This window comes from Micromesistius poutassou (genome assembly GCF_964030765.1).
Source record: "Micromesistius poutassou genome assembly, chromosome: 2".
NCBI classification, from domain to species: Eukaryota; Metazoa; Chordata; class Actinopteri; order Gadiformes; family Gadidae; genus Micromesistius; species Micromesistius poutassou.
In genome coordinates, this window is record NC_140272.1 from 16,130,058 (window position 1) to 16,152,829 (window position 22,772).

The 22,772-nt window shown below is 43.2% G+C and overlaps 1 protein-coding gene across 1 annotated transcript; it reads left to right on the plus strand.

Annotated features, from left to right (window-relative positions):
* The first annotated feature begins 4,748 nt into the window (after positions 1 to 4,748).
* myg1 (myg1 exonuclease) lies at positions 4,749 to 20,891 on the plus strand. The gene is made up of 7 exons (XM_084464172.1): positions 4,749 to 5,044; positions 5,424 to 5,536; positions 9,532 to 9,691; positions 10,688 to 10,837; positions 12,835 to 12,957; positions 14,076 to 14,257; positions 20,454 to 20,891. Exons 1-7 carry the CDS (start codon positions 4,772 to 4,774, stop codon positions 20,641 to 20,643), a joined length of 1,191 nt encoding a protein of 396 aa, XP_084320298.1. The 5' UTR covers positions 4,749 to 4,771; the 3' UTR covers positions 20,644 to 20,891.
* Positions 20,892 to 22,772: the final 1,881 nt, after the last annotated feature.

Here is a 22,772-nt window from a genome sequence, read left to right on the forward strand (position 1 = left end):
TATACTCCATAGTGTCTCCCTTTGGCGCCCGTCTCGGTCAGAGGTTTGGGTCGCCTCAACACTCACGATGATCTCACCTCCTGTCTGGCTCCGCCTCAGACGGAAGGGATTTCATTCACAACATTCACTCATTTACACACAAACATGTTTGTGTGTATGTGTGCGTGTGTGTGTGTGTGTGTGTGTGTGTGTGTGCCGTCTGCAAACAACCAGGTGAGATCATCACTGGAAGTTGAGGTTCATCTTTCCATTCTTAAATGCTGCAGCACCAAAGTGCTCAAGGTTTTTTGCATTTGAGGAAAAGGGCAGGGCTGGAGAGACTTATGATAATAATCATCATGTGGTTTGGGATAATAAAGGGAATTTCCCATAATGTTGACATTTAAAAAGTATATATTTGTGAATTACAAAATATTATTATTTTATAGTCATGTGGTAATTTAAGCCATGGTAAAACTAGTTTTCCTATTCTCATGACATTTCCAATTCATATTTTGAGTATTATAATGGCATATCTTCTCATCCTGATTCATTTAGACCAAAATAACTGGGTATCATGAGGAGTCAGTATCTCCTCTTTGATAATGACAATACCAAGATAATAACTGATAATATTGAATTCATCCCATTCCACAGCCCTTATGTTCTGTATAAATCAGGCATTAAATGAACTTCATTTTGTCAACGTTACTTCCAATTTATATCAAATAGGACAATTCTATCTATCCTATAGTCTGAAAGGGCCCCACGAGAGCACCACTGAATTAGAATGGCTTGTTGGTACAATTCATCGCTGTTCTTAAATATGCTAATGTAACATTCAGATCAAGCGGCTTCTTTGATGTTCAGCAGAGATTAGAGATTCCACTGTGTTTCCTTTTGAAGCCTCTATAGGGGGGCGAGAGAAAGAGAGAGAGAGAGAGAGCAGCCGGCCTACAGGGATTGCAAGGGGTTAATCTCAATAAAGGGCTGAGCGCGGAGCCTTCCTGAAAGTCACATGGTCTATGCTGGGAAGGGGTTGGAGATTCAAAAGGGGAGGGAGGGAGGGAGGGGCGGAGGGAGTAAAAGAGAGGGAGGGGACGCTGGGCAATGCTAAGGATGTGAAGGGGGTGGTGACTGAGGCGTGTTGCCGTAGAAACAGAATCCTCGGTTGGCCGGTGGGAAGTCAGAGGCGTTAACTGCAGCGAGATGCTGGGGAGTGACTCACGATGGGGGCACACACTCTGAATTCTAATGGAGAACAGACACACACATGCATGGACACACACAGACACACACGCACACATATCTCACAGAAGCACACACACACACACACACACACACACCTTGGTGGGTTATTTTAGCCATCGCCTCATGCTGTTCTTATTCTCTTTATAGACTGTAATGTTCCCTTCCTCTGGTTCATATTTAATGAATATGAATGTGCTGTGTGACACTGCGTCAGACACATCAATAATTTATTGAGGCCAAGAAGAATCCATTGCCATATTCCTTGGTTGAACCAATGAAATGTCTTGATACATGATACAGTCTCCATTAGGATGATACAAGCCGTGCAATTAGTGGCATTACAACTACACTGCACTGAAACCTCTTTGGCAACTCAATAAATAGAATGCGTTAACTATGTTCAATACTGTTATTGAATTAACAACTCTTTCCTTTCGTTCCCCGGAGTGGTGTGTGGCTACATAACAGCTGTTACAGGCTAAGTTAATGACTATGTTAATGACTTCAAGTAGATTGAAGTGAAGGTCCTCATTTTTCCACCCTGAATCTCAAATCTGTATCATGTTGTATAATGAGCAGTGCTGTGTATCCGCTAAAGGTATTTGCTAAGACATGCATACGACAGATGCCATTTGGGACTCAACAGTCAAACGCAGGAAGAATTCATTTATAAATTATACAATGAATGTTCCACAACAAGACGTTCGATCCATATTTAGGCTACATGTGGAGGTCTGATTACAATATTTGATTTTACCATGTACAATTATAATTCTTTTCCAGTTAGGGTTTTTGTACATCGTGTCCTCTTTAAACATGAATTCATGGGGAGAATCGTCCATTGGTCACAGAGGTCTGCTGCAGTGCTGAAACACCTGAGAGATGTGAAAACCTCTACCCCCCCCCCTCCCCCGCGGAAAACCCATCGACTGGTGGATCTCAAGCCGCGGCTGCCTTTCCCTGTCAGGCCAACATGGACAATTTGATTTCCCTTTATCGTTTTGTGTAAAACCAGAAGCAACCAGAGGGAGTGAGAGAAAAAAAAAAAAAGGCAGGGTTCTATGACGTTTTCTCGGTCACCTCACACGACAACGCTACCACGTGGTCTGCTGACCAGCCAATAACGAGAGAGCTCTTCAACTGACGCCTTGCTCAGTGGTCAGCAAAGCAATGGAGCCGGCCAATGAGCAGGATTTGTTTTTGCCTTTTTTTTTTCCCTACATTGTTTACTTCATGTTCCCTGTGACGATGAGTCATTTCGTTTTTGGGAAAGAATAAACCTGACCTGTATCCCAGAGTGAGCACTACATTGTACTCCTCAAGTCAACCAACTATCAAACTAAAGTCTCTGGTGCGCTTCTCTGCATTATGCAAAGAATAGGCTACCACTCTCTCAAACTATAGGCTAACTACTCTCTATCCTAATCCCTTTTCTCTATGTAGATAGTTTATTTATGACTATCTATCTATTTATGATTAGGGTTATTCAGCTGCATAAAGTAAAAATACGTAAACATATATTTTATATAATGTATATTTTTTTCTAGCCTCTATAATTATGGGGGATACAGACGAAAAACCTATTCTGGATGGCTTGTCCACAATGATGCATTGTAATGGTAATTAAACATTTAATTGGTTCTATTACACGAATCAAGAGTCATTAATTTAGATAGAAATAGAGATGTTAATTATTCTGCATCACACCCATCTGTACTCTATATTAGAGTTGACATTTAGTTTCTCAGCATGTGAATAACACAGAAAGATAAATCAGTTAACCAGAGATAAACATGAACAATATACAAATATAAAAAAATATACAAATGTAAAAAATAAAACGATTACTGATTAAAAATACACTATATTTATAGTATATATCCTATAGTATATATACTAGTATATATACTATATATACTATAGTATATATATATATGTTGACATGTTCAGTAACTGTCCATGGTGCTGAACCAGAGCTACAAGGCATATGCTGTCTATTTTGTTCAGATTTCCTTATTTTAAATAAACTAAACAAAGTAGGCATACATGACAAAAGAAATCCACGCATAGAATAATTATTTAGAGAAAATGTACAATTACTATAATCAATTGATCTGTCAAAGAAGTGTATAGTAACGTGCGTTGATGGAACTGAACATTTTTAAGGGTACATGAACTTTCCATGGACGACTGCAGTGGCCGAAGTGAGGCCTTTCAAATATTATACGGAGTTTATGATGCAATTCTACCCTATCCCACCAAGGGACTGGCTCTCACGATCCACATATTGATTCAATTACGCTGGAGCATCATCCGTCGTGATGGAGTGGATAGCGAATAGGCCTAGTAAACATGAAAAACTATGCCCCCTGGCGGATAGCAGTCAAAACTGCTATGCCACGATGAAAATAACATTGGACTGCCATCCAAAGTATAATCGTTGATGTTCTTGCGTTGCGGCTTTGGTTGACAAATCGGAATAAGAAATTACTATTTTAAAATGTAGAGTTATTGCTACATATCAACGAACAATAATGCAATTCCAGCCTTAAAGTCAAATCCGCAATTTGTAATTTAACAAATTGAACATTGTATGAATTTGAATAAAATAATCGTTAATAAAAAAAACAACGTTGAGCAACATAATAGGCACACTACTCTACAGGAACACAGATGCAAATCCCTACTACATACAAACAGACCCGCGCGTCACAGGGTGTTGATATGTTGAGATGTAAATAGCTAAAACTACAATGACAGCTATAGGGCAAAACACTTACCTAATGCAGGCTCAAGATTCCTTCCTTGTATATCTTCTACTGCAGCGTTACTTATAAAAGACACGATTTTCTTTCCAGTTGAAATCAGGAGATCGTCCTCATATGTCCCTTTCTCTTGGGGTGCTGCTGCACAGGGTCCCATCTGGCCAATTACCACAGCAACAAAGCTCGAGGACCAGAGTTGTGAGAGTTAGCCAGGTTTTCCTTGTGCTGATCACATGGATGTATAATTAGATATGGGTCATACGATTTGAGGCACTCGATTTAAACATTTTGAAAAGCCTACTCTAGTTTTGTTTGTATATTTATTTATAAATATATTATTATCATATACAGGTTACAGGTACAGGTTAAAAATTGTATAATAATGTTCATATTTTTATTCATGAATTTACAGATTTTATTTTAATAAAACCATAGCAAACAATGACTCATACATTTTACTATGCCTTAACTTAATGTATCCTATTGCTGTGATGACCTTCGCAAACCGCTAGATGGCAATGTAAGATATGTATTGCTTTGGAATGGTAATTCTTAAGCCAAATAAGCTATCACATAGTTTGATTCAAAAACAATAATCGTACTTAAATAAATGTCTTTATCTTATATTTGTTCTAAAATGTATGTTTGGAAAAGCTGATGATGAGTAGTTTTAAACTAAAATAATCGAATCTACCCCCGTATTCACGACCCACATACCTACATCCGGTCCTTCAGATAATACGTCCCCGCTTTGGTCGCATGTCTTTTCGCTTTCTATGCATGCATTTATGATAGCACTTAATCTCACCAGATTTAAGGCTCTAATAAATCTCAGTAAATCCACAACGCTTACTCCTATTTCAAAACTAAATGTTAATATTTGTTACTCTGTAGACAACACTCGTACAAGAACGAAGTACATGTCAAGTCAAGCCAAGCGTCTTTGCACCGACAGCATGTCTTCTAAAAAGATTGGCACTCACAATGGAACTTTCCACTGTGATGAAGTGCTTGCCTGCTTCATTCTCCGTCAGCTTCCCGAATATAAGGTATGCCGTTTTTCAGGAGGAAGAGTCATTACAGAAAACGGATCTGTCCATTCATGTGGACACTGTTTGTGTGTGTAACAGTAATAACAGTGCCTGATCTTGACAGGGCAAATGTCATCAATGTGCAGGTTGCTACTATGCGCTCAAGCAGCGTTTAATCTGATATGACTCATTCAATATTTATAGTTTAGTAGACATTGGCCTCACTTTTTTGTTTTTAAATATAGAATTGCTGCAATGTTTCACATTGCATATGGCAGCACGGGTAACTTTACCATAAATAACAACAATACGTGTTCAAAAGCTGTATTGGATACCTTTGTATTTACAAATACAGAAAGGATTGAATAGTGATCTATTCAACTCATTTCTTGTATAGGATGCAGAGATCATTCGGACCAGGGACCCCGCGGAGCTGGCCAAGTGTGACATAGTTGTGGACGTAGGAGGAGAGTTCGACCCAAAGAAGCATCTCTATGACCATCATCAGAGGTACTGATGCCCAACACAAACACCACACATCTTTGGTGAATCAAACACATGTAGCTGGCCATTGATGTTGATTTGAAGGGAGTTTGGCGATGAAGGGGATGGTACCTGCAGTTTTGGTAAAAATATAAAATAATACGACTATTAATAATTTATCATCACGCGTACTGTACTCCTAGTTATCTGACAGCTTAGTGTCTCTTAGACTAGTCTGGTATATTGAATTTGTCTTAATAGACCTGCCAACATCACACACACGGTTATTCTTCATGAGTTCTGTTCTATTGTTGGAACTGAACATATTTTCATCCTGGAACAAAAACCCATTCTCTGGCTGTCTTGTTTTCCCTGCCTCTTGTCTAAAAGAGAGACAGACTGTCTCCAGACAGGCCTGATTAATAGTAAATGGCACCAAGTTATTCAGAGTGCACTGGAAAAGCCTTTTTGAAAGCCTTTATCACATGACAGGGGCAGAGATTGCCTAAACGCCCCCCCCACATGGTGTTCCTTTCCCTTCCACTGGAGTTCACTCCGATGACACCACTTCATGTTGAATAATCAGTGCTTTCCAGGTGTCTTGTCAGCTTAATGTCCCCGGCGGCAATTAGAGATTTCCTGTACGCCAATATTTGGTGGGGATGAAGATATATCTGTGGCTTGCTGCCCGGCAGGTGGTTTGCAGTAATTAGCACTCCATTTAAAGGAAATCTCCTGCCTTCAGATGACATGGGTATGGAGGCTGCTGCTACATGTGACTGCCACTCACATGTCCGAGGTTAATGGTGAGGACTATGAGTCAGACAGAGAGTATGACAGGTTGATTGTGGGGTTGTAGGCTGAATTTCTTGAACGTCTTCAAGTACTGTATTAGGGGCCCACTAACAGTTATATAAAAGCATTCATAAAGTAGCATGTCATGGGATCTTTAAAAGAAACCAAACATACATTTTTTTAATGAAATTTTTTTTTGGGATTTGATTTTGATTTGATTTATTAAATTGTATCAAACAAATGCCTTACACACATGAAAAGACATCAAATAAATTTGAGGATAAAAACACAAAGTCCAGGGCTCATTTCCATTGTGGTCCTCAACACAAAACATCAGGACAAGACAAGACCAGACAAGACACAAAAAATATCTTAAAAAAAATAATAATAATAGGCCTAATAATAAAAAATAAAAATAATTTGGTACGCACCTAAATGAAATATCGAACCAATAGACCTGTACTAAAAAATGTTGGTATGAACAGCGTACCGTTACGTCCCTATTATTCACACATGTTAGCTTTTCATACTACTATAATGTATGTGAGATTGTTGGGATAAGAATGGCAGCATTATGTTCAGCTGTAATGAACATAATGTAATGAACATATCTAGCTCAAAGACACCACCAGTAAAACAACTACTTCACCCATGCACGTCATCACTACATCTCTGCCGCCATCACTGCTGTTTACCTAGGTTATTGGCCAATATGTTCCTCCTATATCAGTCTTACCCATTAGGGGAGCATCTGCACAAACACTGTATTTAAAAAAAAAAATCAATCAACATGATTGATTGATTGGACTTTAATAATCCCCAAGGGGGGAATTATTTTGCCACCAACAACATACATCAACAGGACAGTAAATACAGGGCAAAGTACAACATACACTACAGGAACAAATAATAGGTATGGACCACATAGACACTGAAAGGACAAAATAATCACAGCAATACCAACAGAATAAATCCCCACATCAAATATAGTCAACAGCTTTTATTAAAGAGTCTGATCGCTGTGGGAACAAAGGACCTCCTTAATCTCTCAGTGGAGCATCTGGGTAGAAGGAGCCTTTTGCTCCTACCACTCATAGTTAAGATGCTGTTCAAAGGGTGGTTATCCCTTGACAACACACTCATCTTCCTCATCACCCTCTTTTCTAATATTGCCACAGAACTTGGGCATGAGCCAATGGAGCCTGCTTTCCTGATGAGTTTGTTAAGCCTGTTCCTGTCCTCAACTGTTAGGCTGCTGCCCCAACACACAACAGCATAAAAAAGGACACTTTCCAGTATTCCATGATAAAATATGTTTAAAATAGGCCTGCCCGTATCGAATGACCTCAGCTTCCTAAGAAAAAAGACTGGGCCTTCTTGAAGGTAACTGCTGTTCTCCCTCCAGTCTAGTTTACCGTCCAAATGGACACCAAGGTATTTATATGATGGAACTACCTCTACTGGCTGACCTCTAATAAGAATAGAATAGTATTTTAATTTATAAATTGACAGAAACCAATGCATACAGATCATTTTAAATCTGTGTATCATTTGTGTGTATCATGCCAGCGTATTATATAGGTTGTGTTTCAATCAGAATAGAAACACAACACAACACCAGACTCGGCACTTAGTGGCTCCGGCAGCGTCTACTAAACCGGTCTGCGCTTGTTTCTGCAAGGGAACCGTCCCTGTCTTTTCATTGAAGAGTTTGTGCATAGAACAATCTCCCCACTACTTGTTTCTTGGCTCTCTTATCAAACGCTTAATGCCGCTTATCCTCCCACGACCCGGAGGCCATTAGGTTTTTTAACGTTCTCCAGCAGGATCTTCCAGCAGGATCTCATCCACACACTCGGATGGCTGCGTCTATATAGTCACCCCCTGTCTCATCAAATCACCCTTCACCGCTTTTGTTCTCCTCCACTCCGCCTCGGTCCATGGCAGTCTCCTCATAATCAGTGCGGAGAGATGTCTCAGCTCAGCCAATCAACCGCCTAATGGTCAGGATTAGTCCCGGACCCCTTGAGCATGTCTTCAATTCATTGGTCGGTGTGGAGCTTTTTCCGCTGTGCTGTGAAACTCAAGCATCCTGATTAAGTCAAACGACTCCGTTGGAGGTGGAGCACAACGACACTAGCTTCGGCCTTAGGCATAATAACAAACATCCCACTTATCGCTTCAAAGATGAATTCATCATCGAGCCCTCTTGCTCTTCCTAGAAAACACATTATTTACTCAGATTTAGGCCTGTGTTGACCCAAGTATGATTACACATGCATAAGGCAGTTGTTTTGAAAACAGAAACTCGCTGCATACTTTCAATTATATCCGTCGTAGATCATGATGCCACACACTCTTGTCATCAATTATAAGCCGTTCTCCCTCCAGAACTCATAGTTCCTGTGAATATTAACCTCAGAGGATGCATGCAGAATGGCTAGTAGCTGCACTGAACATTGTTGGCTGCAGAGCTCTCACTAGCTAGTAATACTCTTCACACATAATCAGTGCTGTATCGAAGTATCGATCCTCATGATGGGAAGAAACCGTCGTAGCCTCTGGTTGAATGGTTGCTGCGGCGTCATTTGTGCTAGCTCTATCTGCGTCATATACCAGGAGCCAATTCTGTGAGGAGATAATTGAGCTTGGGTTATGCCCACGGTGTGAGCCAATAAGTGGAATATTGTTCCACTCTTTTGTTGTCGTTGCGCTGCTTCTTTGCTTGCGTTGTGCCATTCTTATGAAGTGCTCTGCTTTGGAGTTATATTTACCTCATAGGCTTGGAACAAAGCTTGAAATGTGGTCCTCAATGGAAAACCATCAGATAGAGGCGGCTCATACATTGATGGAAAAATAATTTGTGGCGGAGGCGCAAAAAAGAATGAATTATAGCTCATGTCCTATGAACTTGTCTAGAGTCGATAGCAATGCATATTGCTATCGTCAAATATTATATAATTATTAACTTACTGAAAAAACAACAACCAGATTTTCCATTCAGCATATATTCATGAATGAATTGAATTAATATCTGTTTAAAGACAATACTTCTCTCTCTTCTACACAAGGCTTTCTCAGTGGAACTTTAGTGAGTGTTGAGTCAGTCTCACAACTCAGACTTTGGATTATTATCTAAAGCCTGATGGCAGATGAGCATAAATCCGGGTGAAACTCAACCGTTTTCTGACAGTTTTCCAATGAAAACCCCTCCTGTGTGGCTGCAGGACGTTTGCCGAGAGCTTCCATAGCCTGTGTGCAGAGAAGCCCTGGGTGACCAAGCTGAGCTCCGCCGGCCTGGTCTACCTCCACTTCGGCAGGCGGCTCCTGGCCCAGCTCACCAGGCTGGGGGAGGGCGACCGGCAGCTGGAGGTGCTCTTTGACAAGGTGAGGCGGTGACGGTGACAAGGGGAAAACATTGTGTGTGTATGTGTGTGTGTGATGTCAAACCTAAGATAGATAGTCCTTCTGTCTGTCTCTCGATCCTGTGTGCTCTTCTCGTGCCTTTAATTATTCCATCAAGGGTTCCCTTTACCGTCCCATCTATTGTTTGCAATAATTGTAATTAGTATCTCCTTGTACTAAAAATAATTGTTGCAACTCTGCCACACAGTATCTCTACATCGCCACAAGGTAGTTTTTTGGGCTCCCCCGATACCAAGACTCAGAAACTGTTTATTTGAGAGTGGGCAAGATGTTTAATGCAGAACAGGTGGTCAATGCTGAAATTTCCGAGCTCTCCTTGTGTGTGTGGTGATGGCTGGTTTATGCTGTGTGCATTGATTTCCAATGCATCACAGGTGTAAAGCCCCAGAGTCTCATCACTCAGGGCCTCAATACTCTGATACTCTCAATACTACTGTGTACACCTAGTCCAGACTCGTGTGCTTGGTAGTTGGACTTGGGAATACAAACTGCCGGGAGGACGCAGTACAGTCATTCTGCGGTTGGAACAGCAACGTGCTTGATGACGTCGCCATCTGAGCTCGTCTTGGCAATACTCTGGTTATCTTCACCCAATAAAGCGACGTGTGATATCAAACATAACCCTGCCAAATATAAAAAGCAAGTGGCTGGAAAAATGGTTGTTGTTGTGGATGTTGGTGAATGAATGAGGAGAAACTCTCACTTTTGAATGGAAAAGTACTTTGGCCAAGACTGATGAGGTTTCACAAGAATACAGATACGGACAAGAAGGTCGATTTGAGAAAGGGCGTAAACCAGCCATCAAACACACCCCACACTCCCCATGCCTCCCAGCGCCACATCGAGGCTGTGCTGAATCCACTAGAGAGGGAGTCAGGGGTGTGGTTCTCCCTCATAAGGCCCCTTCTTATTTGCACAGGGAAAGAGGGTAACAACCTGATGCGTGTTCCCTTGCAGCTGTACGAGAGCTTCGTGGAGGAGGTGGACGGCGTGGACAACGGCATCTCACAGTGCGACGGCGATGCGCGCTACGCCGTCGGCAGCACGCTCAGTGCCCGCGTGGGCCACCTCAACCCACGCTGGAACAGCCCGAGCCAGGACACCGAGGTGGGTGGGTGGGTTGTGTCCTCTTGAGGTTGAGTTCCCTCACTTGTATGTGTGATCCGTATCTCTGTATGTGTGATCTGAGTTTATTGTGTTCTGTTTTTGTGTCTGAAATAGACTTGAGAAAGCCCAAAAAAAACAAACAGCCCAGCGTGCTTTGAGGCATACATAACAATACGTTTCTGTTTGTTCGTTAGGTTGTATACAAATATATAGAACAGAAAATCGTGCTCAGGGTGCTTTGGCCTTTAGTTTGTGTCCCCAGTCTACATTTCTTGTTTCTCTGTGTGTGGAAGGCTTGGGATATCGTGTCCTAGCCTTTTTCCTTTTCTGTGTGTCTGTTCGGGGCGTCTGTGACAAAAAATATTCTCTAGTTTGTCAAGCCAGTCCCAAATAATTGATCATATGTTATATATGCAATTATCAATTATGCCCCATTCTTGGGGACCTTTGTGTGGTTTAAACGCTTAAAGTAAATAAATTGGCTAACCAGGGTTTCCCACAGCTGTCTATAGGTGAGGCACAGCACCTCCTCTAAATGAACAACCGCCTCTACAAATAAATGAACTAACAAATACAATGACAACGTGTGCGTCGGTCCATGTCAGTATCTGCATTCACCTTGACCCGAAATATAGGATACTATTAGCCTGATATACTATAATAAAGGCTAACTTAATAAACCGTATGCAAATGAATACACACGCACAATTACACTCGCACAATTTTCCCGAAATTACGAAAAGACTAGCGATGAATACGTCGCCTAAAATCTCTTATCGAACACCCGAATCGGTGAAGATTGTGTATGTTGGCTGGCCTGTTGTGTGCAGTCTCTCTGAGCAGGGTGTCACTGGGGGAGCTTTTGCATACACAGTCACTACCCCTGTTGTCGTTTACTTCCGTGTCCTTTATTTTCCCATTCTAATATACACCGTGGCGTCTTGCTCTTGTTTGTCATTGTCCTGTGGTTTCCACATATTTCCAAATGACCTCAGGCCTTCTGCGATGGCCTGCATTCACAGCGGGGGGGGGGGGGGGGCGCGGAATGTAGAACAATGTGCCAGGCGAAGATGGCCTAAGGATGATTGCTTTGGGCCATTAAATGATGCAATCGCCCATTGACGGCCTCTTGAGTTGTGTCCAATTCCAACCTTATTATTCCGCCATTGCATTTTCAGCCAGAGGACTGAGTTTGCAGAGTCTATCCAGAAACACACATGCATGAATTTGGTTTGCTTCCGACCATTTTTATTTTTATTTTTATTTTATTTTTTTGAAACTCATTGCTCTTCAGGTCAGGTAGGGATAATTGTTATAACTTCCCATCTATTTCTAAAAATAAATCAGATTAGAATTTCCCTGCTGCGTAGAAGGGTGCCACCTGCCCTCCACCCCACCACTTCCACTTTAATCAGACCCCTGTGGATTGTGTGTGTGTGTCAGTGTGCGTGTGTGTTTTGTATACGTCCCTATTGGTGTCTGTCTATCGTATGTCGATCTTGGGGGGATTGATGGCGTGGCTAGTTGTTGCTGTAACCCAGGAGCGTGTCGTGTTTTTTGAGCATTTATTTTATGCCTGCCTGACTTCTAATCGTACTTCCAATCGTTCTTGAGTGTCTGGGTGGGCGGGGTTAATCAAGATGGCAGTGTAGGATGCTTGGGTTGGTTCTGCTGCTCAAAAAGAGGACTAATTGTGATGTAACATTGAAAGGAAAAACGCCTTCTCCAAGATAGTCTTAGACATTTTATTTTTAAATAATGAATTCTGGAGATTGTATATATGCATTACTAACTTACTAGCTATCCAGTGAGCATAATTAACTAAAGGTCACTAGACTGAGAAGCAGGGCTTTTTAAGGATGGCATTCAAATGCAAAACCTCTCAGGCTTCTAAAAGTGTACTCCACGCTTGGGTGAAGTTATTGCTGTATTGAGTCATCCTTTGTGTATTAATATGTGTGTGTGTGTTTGTGTCTGTACATGTGTGTGTTTTCCAGGAGGGATTCAAGAAGGCCATGAAGCTCGTAGGTGGGGAGTTCATGGATCGTCTGGACTTCTACCAGAACTCCTGGCTGCCAGCTCGTGTAGTGGTGGAGGAGGCCATGAAGGAGCGCCATCAGGTACACACACATGCACACATACACACATACACACATGCACACATGCACGCACACAACCACTGTTCAGTAAAGCAGGATCTGTACTAGCCATTATGCGCCACCATTCTTAAAGTGTGCAGACTGTCCAAGCGTAAACCATGGTATCCCAGGTCTGCGTTTCACCATCACATTGCTGCGGACGTGCAGTTCACCCTGCTTGTGTTGCTCCATATTTTCCTGAGGTGTGCAACACGCAATATGAACCCTGCGCTACGGCTGGGATGTCATTTGTGATGATCAATTGCTTCCATTAAAACACCAGACTTGTTCATTTGGTCATCCGGCCACATGCTTAAAGGGGTAGTTCGGGATTTTGGACATTGGATCTCATTTCCAAGTGAGCCAGTGTGTTATTTGTCATTTGAGACCGTTTTCAACATTTTTCATTCAGTACTTCTAGTTGCAGAAATCGCTGGTGCTAGGCTAGCGCAAGTCGAGGGGAACTGCTAGCCTGCCAATGAAAACAGTTTTACCCACTCCAAAGTACACCCAAGGCAAACCAATTATAATGACCGACTATCAATGTAAATGTCTGTGTTGATAGAATAGTGTTAGAAATAAACTTACCCTTGCATCGCATTGCATTTAGTCCATAATCCCTGTAGTTGGAAGCAAGCTACAGCAGTGGCGGACTGATATTACCTGGAGTGCGCTTCTCTGTTTACCTTCTGCTGCAGAATTGGTTGCTACACCAGAGCAAAGTGAAATTCCGCTGCTGCTGAGAAAGTAGTCCCCCAAAATGTAATGTGATCATTGCGATACAAGGATAGTTTTATTTCTAATATTATTCTATTAACACATACATTTACATCGATAGTCTGGCATTATAATTGGTTTACCTCGGGTGTACTTTGGAGTGGGTAAAACTGTTTTTATTGGCAGGCTAGCAGTTCCCCTCGACTTGCGCTAGCCTAGCACCAGCGATTTCTGCAACTAGAAGGACTGAATGAAAAGTGTTGAAAACGGTCTCCAATGATAAATAACACACTGGCTCACTTGGAAATGTGATCTAATGTCCAAAATCCAGAACTAACCCTTTAAGCCCTGGCCTGAACACTTTGATACCGTTGCTCCTGCAGGCAGACCCCAGTGGAGAGGTGGTGCTCCTCTCCCAAGGTGGGTGTCCCTGGAAGGAGCACCTCTTCGCCCTGGAGAAGGAGCTGAAGGTGGAAACCCCCATCAAGTTCCTCCTGTACCCCGACCAGAATGGACAGTGGCGGGTCCAGTGCGTCCCGGCTGGCCTCAGCACCTTCAAGAACAGGTGAGGGCATCCTGGCTACTCGCTGTTTGTAGTCGTTTGTTGCGCTTCACAGGACATTGATGGTCGAGACCTTTAATCCTCAGCAAGATATTTGGACGATGGAGACGTAAATACCACAACATAAGATAAAATAGGGGAAATGATCTTAAAGAAAACGTGAATTGAAGTGTGTATCTTAGTTTCTTGAATGTTGCATATTTTATAAATGCAATGGGGGATTCATGCAGGAATGATTTGGAGGATGGAATTTCTATTCGGTAGGATTGGGCAAACGGAACATAACTTGCGAGCGGTGTTGGTCTGCTACATGCTTTATATGACCGCATAAACCAAGGAATGATATTGTTGGTTGAAGAGCCACCCCAACACGACAAAGGACCAGGCTTTTTGATGTTACATGGGGTTTTGCTTGGTCGAGAGGTGCTAGATATTCTATGAGGTTTCAGTTTCATGATGGTTTGAGGCTACATAATGACTTCTTATCCAATGGTCTTACCTAGCTTATATTGGTTATTAAAAAAATATATAAAAAAAAAAATATATATATATATATATATATGTATCGATATGCATCACAGTTCCATTGAATCATAGGGCGAGAGTCTGGTGAGATGTATCCGATGATCCATGAGAGCAGGGCTCTACAACTCCTCTCACTTGTGCATCACAAGGTGGTGGGACACAGTGACAGACAGGATTCCTTGTCTGAGATGGGCTGAGTGATTGCAACCGTGGGACTGGCTTAGCATACATTTCCCGCTCATTAAACGGCGGAGGGCTGAGGAGAGTTTGACTCGTGGTCCCTGTGGAGAGAAGGAGCCTTACGGAAGTCTTCTGGAAGTCTCCAGCACCAAAGCCATGCTTTGGTTCACAGGTGCACAGCTCTCGGCTTGCGCTGGTTTAAAGGCTTGCTGAGATTTAGCCGGCGCCCTTGCAGCACACACACACACAGACATGCACGCAGAAGCGCACACAAGCTCACACACCACAGTCGGCACATAACTCCCCCGAATCCTCATCATTCAAGTATCTCCTTTTATTTTGACTGCTACTTGAGACCACGGGCAGACTAACTATAGATAGAAAGAAATGTATAGCATAAAGGCAGATTTTATATTCACAACGTGCACTGGTATTGATATTTATTTTAAATGAATACGATATCAGATGAAATTGCATTGTTGCTATTTAGGGAGCGATCTTGAAGGCCTTGATAGTGAACTCTAGTTGAATGCAGCTATGTCGTGTTTTTTTATGTTTGTACGTTCGGCACACTTGATATTAAAGCGAGAAGCCCTCCTGGCTCATCAGAATGCATCAGACACTCGGGGCTGGTTACGCCGCCACCACACATCAGTTACGTCAGGAGGCCACCAGTCCCCTCTCCTCCGCCGCCTCGTCAGAGGGTTATCTGCGTCGCTGCGCCCGTCTCCCGGGACCTTGTTTTCCTAGAGAAGGTTCACACTTCCAAACCCACAGTGTCACCAGGGCTGCCCTCGGGGGACCTCTCTCCTGATTGGTTGTTAGCCTGGCGGCGGCTGCTCTACGTCTCTCCGTGCAGTCCCGGCGGATTGTCTTTTTCTTATCTTTCTCTTCTCGATATCCAGCAGTTTGCTGCTGCAGTCTAATTGGATGTTAGTCTATTGGTAGTGGTACACGATTTTCTTAGGAAGTTTGTTGAGAAATTGTTTCTTGTGTATTTTATTTTATTATTATTTTTCTTCTTCAGAAAAGCCATTATGACAGGGACTCTATTGTGGCTTTAAAAAGCATCTCTCAGAGCAGTTTTTAGTCGTGTGTGTATAGCGCCTCTGTTTCCCTGCGGGTGTGTTTGTGGACATATGACTCAACATCCTGCTAATGTCTCCCGAGAAATCTCTTCTCTCAAAAATCAATACAGTGCGAGTCAAAACCTTCAAATGTATTTTTCACTGGTAACACGGCCCCCCTGACCCACTCGCCCTAAGTGTACTTTCATAAAAGTTTTGCATTACTTAATAGCAAACTTATTATTTATTTATTTACTATTTTTTTTGTTAATTGCAATTTAACCATTCAGAATCATTTATTTGTCGACATGGAGGTTTACATTCTCGTTATGCTCCCCCCTGGCACGTGTCCCTGCTCCAAATATGTCTACTCCTTGTTGGGGGGGGGGGGGGGGAAATGAGAATCTTTTCAATTTTCATTGACAGTCTCCAGTAGACTCACATAATCTCTCTGTAATTACTTTGGCTCCGGAGGGATGTACCTCCACTGACTCGGAGATCCATTAGTGAGGCTCTTTCCCTGCTGGGGGAACACTCTGTTCATGGCTTTAACATTCGCAACCCCAAAACCGTCACATCGTTTGGCAGTTGTCCGCTGGCCAGCCCCCTTCCTCTGTGTCTGTAAAACCCTCTTAAACCTGTGCACAGGATTGTCCCTTACGTTTATCTTGGCTTTCAAAGAGTGCCAAGATAAAGGTCGAGGCGACGCCTTAGCCCAGATGGTAGCACGCTTACGGGCAACAGGACGGTTGGCTCGCCTCACGCCGCTACATTTATTTTCCTCTCTCCTCCTCTTCCTCCTCCTCCTTCTCCTCAGAGCGCCTTGTACCGGTGCCATGTGTGCTCTTCCTGTGTTTGCTCTGCTCCTGACGCGTCTCATTATGGGCCTCAGTGTGGGCTGAAAGATGGGCTGATTGAAGAGTGGCATGGGGCGGCTCTCAGCGGGCACCATGCTGAGAGAGAGAGAGAGAGAGAGAGAGAGAGAGAGAGAGAGAGAGAGAGAGAGAGAGAGAGAGAGAGAGAGAGAGAGAGAGAGAGAGAGAGAGAGAGAGAGAGAGAGAGAGAGAGAGAGAGAGAGAGAGAGAGAGAGAGAGAGAGAGAGAGAGAGAGAGAGAGAGAGAGAGAGAGAGGTTCATTGGCTGCCCATCCCATTCCTTCCTGCACTGCTCCACACACCATCACCGAGCCCTCGGGAGCAAGTCGTGCGGCTCTCAGCCGACTACGGTTTGCGTTTGCCTAGTGGTTTGGTCATGATAAGCACGCGCTTTCATTGTTGTTATTGTCTTGCCACTAGGTTTCATTGTTGTTTTCATTGTTGTTGAAAGTTTTAAAAAAAAAACACTGAAGGAAGAAAGATATTAGATATTGGACCGATATTCACGCCTTGATTGGCAGTGATCTGGTGAGGGGAACTAAAGACGTGATGGCCGGTATGAGTCTCCGTGTATTCCTGCCGAAGGTGTCAGGCAGCAGCCATTGTTCGGTCAATATTTCTACTAATACCCTGTACCCTGTACCCTGCCCTAAACAGCAGCCTACCCAGGTGGCTTCGTCTCACGCCTCAAAATGTCCCCAACATCCAAATCGCAGTCTAGAAGTTTTTCCAACCAGCTCTTTAACAGGGTTGAAGCAGGCAAAAACAGACCCGGTGTGGGTGTAATGCACATAGACTGCATTAAATACATATTAAAGCTGACTTTCGATATGTGGGAATTGGTGGAAACTATCACAGAATTGACAACAAACGAGTAAGCCTCAAGTCTCAATGACATTAAGACATATAGTAGAGATGGATTGCTTTTAGTAACAAAATTATAATTTTGGAAACCCCTTCCTATCCCCATCTAGTGTGTGTGTGTGTGTCTGTGTGTGTGTGTCACACACACAGACACACACGTTCCTGTGCTTTGCTTTGTGCTTTGCTTCCATTAATCCCATTCACCTTCCATTCCCCCATCGTTCTGCCCCCTCTCCTATTTCCTTTTCACTTTTCACATCCATCACTCGATCTTTCTCTGGGTGCCTCCCTATAGGCACTCAGAGACCGTCCCCAAAGGGAGGTTTCCTTGTCCAGTCCACTGACTAATCGAATTGGCTATTGTCCGCCATGACCTTTTTCCCTTCCATTCCCTTTTCTATTGTGTTTATTTCATCAAATTATTTTTCTACTAAGAAAGACCCAAAGTATGCGGTGTGATGAATCCGTGGAGCGTGGTTGTTGTGGCGCCCGTGGAAGACAATGCTGTGTGGATGGAAACAGGACTCCGGGTCGCTCCTTCTACTGGGGCCCAGTAGGGACCTGCCAGCTCACTAAGGAGAGGTTGCAGGGGGAGGGGGGGCGGGGTGGAGGTTGTTATCACCTGTGTGTCTCTACTACTGCACCTGGGGGAAAAACATTTTTCTATTTTTGTCAAAGCGCAAAGGAAATGAGAGTGAGAGCATGTGGTGCTCCTTGGCTCTAAATGCACGCATATGGCTTGCATTATTTATTTATTTCAACGACAAAAAAAATGGACTGAAAATGTTAGCCACCCAGGCCTTTGCTTACTCTGAACATAAATGCATCTTAAAGAGGCAACACTTGGATATACCTTGTTATATATGATCGATTTCTCCAAACCATTGTTTGTGGAGGCAAGACACACAATTGATTTTTGACTGGTTCTACTAGACCCGGTTCCTTTGAATCAATAAATGCAACTTGCGTCCACTACTTACCTTCCAGGCTTCAAGTGTCAGACAATGTCTGATCAACACTAATCCATATGTTAAGATCCATACATCAGCAGCCCGGCGGCCTCCTGGGAATCAGTTGATTGGACCCCGCTGTGGCAGTTGTGCGCAGAGGGAACAGTGTGAAAAGTCCCACGTACAAGGGGGTTGTTAACTTCAACAGACATACAGACGTCTTGTGCCTCGGAGAGGACAACCCAACCGAAGACAGCGGGCTCTATTTTAAACCACAATGCACATCACAATGGAATATATATTTAAAATTGTGGTGAGCTGCACATCACAGCGTGTTGAGCGTGTCATCTCTTTGTACATGCTTTCTCGAGTGATTCTGGTTTTGATAATATAGGTGGGTTGTCTCTTGGAAATCCTACTCTCAACCACATTAGGAGGGGGAGTGGATAAAAAAATGTCTGTACCAGTCATCTTCATAATTACATTTCCCTGGCCTGTCATGGCCACAACAACAGCCCCATTCCCCTCCTTATCCTTCCCGCACTACGGGGCTCGTCAACCTTTCCTGCGAGCTTGTTTTCCGGCCGTACCGCAGGGCCATCGATCTGCAGATCCATTAAACCGTAACCAGGGGGGATGGTGGTTGACATTGGTCCAATAAGGGGCAGCAGAACACTGGTGCTCCTACTACTAATGATCACGATGTACTTAAGAAAGTGTGATTAAGACGTAGAGTTGAAACCTACATGTTGTTCCACCCGCCCCCCCCACTCCCCAAGCCTTGGTCAATAGTCAAAGGTAAAGACTTGGAACTGCGCACACTCTCATAGGATGTGATGGTATGTTTCATCAGGACACCCTTGAAAATAATATCGGAGGTACGAGACGGTGTGAACGTTTCCCCATGTCACGGGAACATGGAAACATGAAAAACTAGGTTCTGGCGAAAGCAATACACATGCATGAGGCAGACTGCGTGCATGTTTTTGATGCTTGAATGGCCTGCAAAGGATGTCAGTAGGCGAGGTGAGGTACTGGAAAACATCACACAAAAAAATTCCACTCGTGTCTCAAGAGATGTGCTTCTAGGCGAGAAACGGTGTGCCGAATATCCCGCTAAAGGGTTAGCATTGTCCACCCAGCTTGTTTGATGTGCACTCCTCGTAATTCCTGGCAGATCCAATAATTTCTCCAGTGCCTCTGATTGTCTATTGACTTCACCCGTGAGAGAGGAATCCATGGGCTTTAGTCGCACTCCAGTCATATCGGAAGGGAAATATATTGTAAAGGCGTAGCAGGCTGCCTATGAGTGCAGCTTTTTTCACCCAGGTGCGGCATATGTGCTTTCCTTTACAAAATGAAATCTTTAAGACCTTTGCTTTGATTTCCAGGAATTCAACATTTGACAGCAAGAAATTGAATTCATCCAATAACGGGAATTTAATAAAGTTTAGTGTTTATTAATTTTTTTCCCCATTTCTCTTTGTCTCCTATTACTCAAAAGCCACAACCCAACCATAACTGTTTCTTCACAGGGACATATGTCAGTGTAGGTGTTGACCGTGTGTGTGTGTGTGTGTGTGTGTGTGTGTGTGTGTGTGTGTGTGTGTGTGTGTGTGTGTGTGTGTGTGTGTGTGTGTGTGTGTGTGTGTGTGTGTGTGTGTGTGTGTGTTGCCGACCTCATCGTGCCTGTGTGTGTGTGTTATCCACTCACCTCTTCCTTCCCCCTCCCACTGCAGGCTCTCTCTGCTGGAGGAGTGGCGCGGCATCCGGGACCAGGCGCTATCTGACCTCAGCGGGATCGAGGGCTGCATCTTCGTCCATGCCAGCGGCTTCATCGGCGGGAACAAGACCAAGGAGGGGGCCCTGGAGATGGCCCGGAGGACGATGCAGGCCAGCGCCCTCTCACCCACCAACGGTAGCACTTGACTCCATCACGAATCACAGTCAGCGGAAGGCTTGGCAGTCAACTGTGGGCCGCTCAGGCTAGCTAGCTTGAGTGAGTGAGGCATATTCTAGCCATGAATAATGATACACTTTTGTTGTTTTGATCGTTTTTTGTTTATTTTTATATTCAGGAAATTAAATGTAAAAGTTTTCATCCAACTACATAGGACTGAAGTGTCGAACATACCTTGCCTCAACTTGCTTGTTCTTTTTGAATAATAAAAAAGCATTTTCTATCAAATACTATTTAGTCTGTGTGTGCTATTATACAAAAACAAGAAGATCATACTACATACTAAAACATGACATAACTTTGATGGGCTTTTTGTAGATAGGCTTTTTGTTCTAACGAGAATAAATGAATAATACAAATGGTTCTGATGAATCACGCCTATCCTGAAACAAAAGAAACCAAAAATGTTTAGACAAGACCATTGAGTATTCCTTTATATTTCCATTATAGGTAGCATCAATGCATTGGTGGCATCAATATTTTAAAAATGTGTCCCTTTCAGGACCAGCAGGTCGATGTTGAAGCACCACACATGCATGTCATAGCTGCCCTTTTCTCCTGTAGTTGTAATTTACCCCCGAAGATTTATACATATAATTTAACCTAACAGAGTTCTCAATATCTCTGCATTAATTCTCACAAGGGATGGAACCAAAAGACTCGCTCTATGCTTCAAGGTTTGCTTTAATTTGGTCCATACTTTCATCGTGCCGACACTAATGGCGCCAGTACAGACACAAGCGTATTTCAAAGCCCCCCACATCAAAGCAGCAATAATCAACCGTGATTAATCCAGAGAAATAAATTTCTTAATGGCACGAAGAGGCGATACTACTAGTCTGCCATATTATATTTTCAGTATATGAAAAGAACGGTTCATTTAATTTACATTTAATGAAGCGGGTGAACACTCATTGATTGCCGTATTAAATGTGCCATAGTATTCTGCCATCTTTTGCGGTCGCAATATTTCGTCTCCTCCCAGATACTCACCCCATTACTACTGTGCATAATTGCTCGGTAATTTCATTGTTTAGCTGCTTATTTTTATTCCCTGGTTATGCCAATCTCATCAGTGAGCCAATGTCAAAGCAGGAAGCTAATTGTTTCATTTCATTGTTAATTACATCTGTCAGAGCTGCTCAGCATCAAGTCTTTTGATGGCCATTCACAAGCTGTTCCTTCCTCCCCCCGTGCCGCCCAACACAGAAACCCCTTATCATCTTGGCTCGTAATTACAGCTCTTCCTTCTCAAGGTAATACAGAACCACTCTCTGGTCGTTTTGGGCTTGTAGCGATTTCAGATGCACGATAATCTTCGTCTGTCATTTTGTTCAGGGCAAACCTTGATTTAACTGTCGTTAAAGAAGAATTGCCTCGCTTGATGGAAAGCCTTTCATGGGACAAGACACACGTTAACACATACACAAACCATCTTCGCCTGCCTGTCCCTCCATCTCATACAAGTAGGTCTACACACTCGAGTTTCAGCATTATTGGTATTCATGCGGTTTTGGTTGGATGCGAGCCAAGCTCTCAATCTAATCAACTGGAATGGAGGTATGACACAATCCTGGTGCTAGTCACATGTTGCTGTACATGTTTAATCTCCCACTGATCTGATAACGACAGGACTTGAGTCATACAAACCCAGGGTGGCAAAGTAGTTGTGTGTGTGTGTGTGTGTGTGTGTGTGTGTGTGTGAGAGAGGTATAGTATAACACTGCTTTCTTCCAGCAAATGCCACTTCAGTTCAAGCCACAAGCAGGAGGAAAACGCTTGACAAACCATATTACTGCATACCTTACAGAAGGTGTTGCATTGTGACACATTTTAGTCAGCATTTTGCACAGCCTCAAGAGAGGGCCTTTCTGTATGTACAGCACTCGTTGGCCTTGCTGGTCTACACACGCTGTGTCCTCAAATATACTGCACACTGAAACGAGCTTCATGTGATGTGCTCAAGAGACCGTTTTTTTGTTTTTTTGTGTTTTCTTCCAGTTGACCAATAGATTTGAATGACAGCGATGCAACAGAGCAGTGCTTTTGTGTCAATGTTGTGGAGTAGGTGGTTTCGGAGTCCCGGTTGGCCATACTG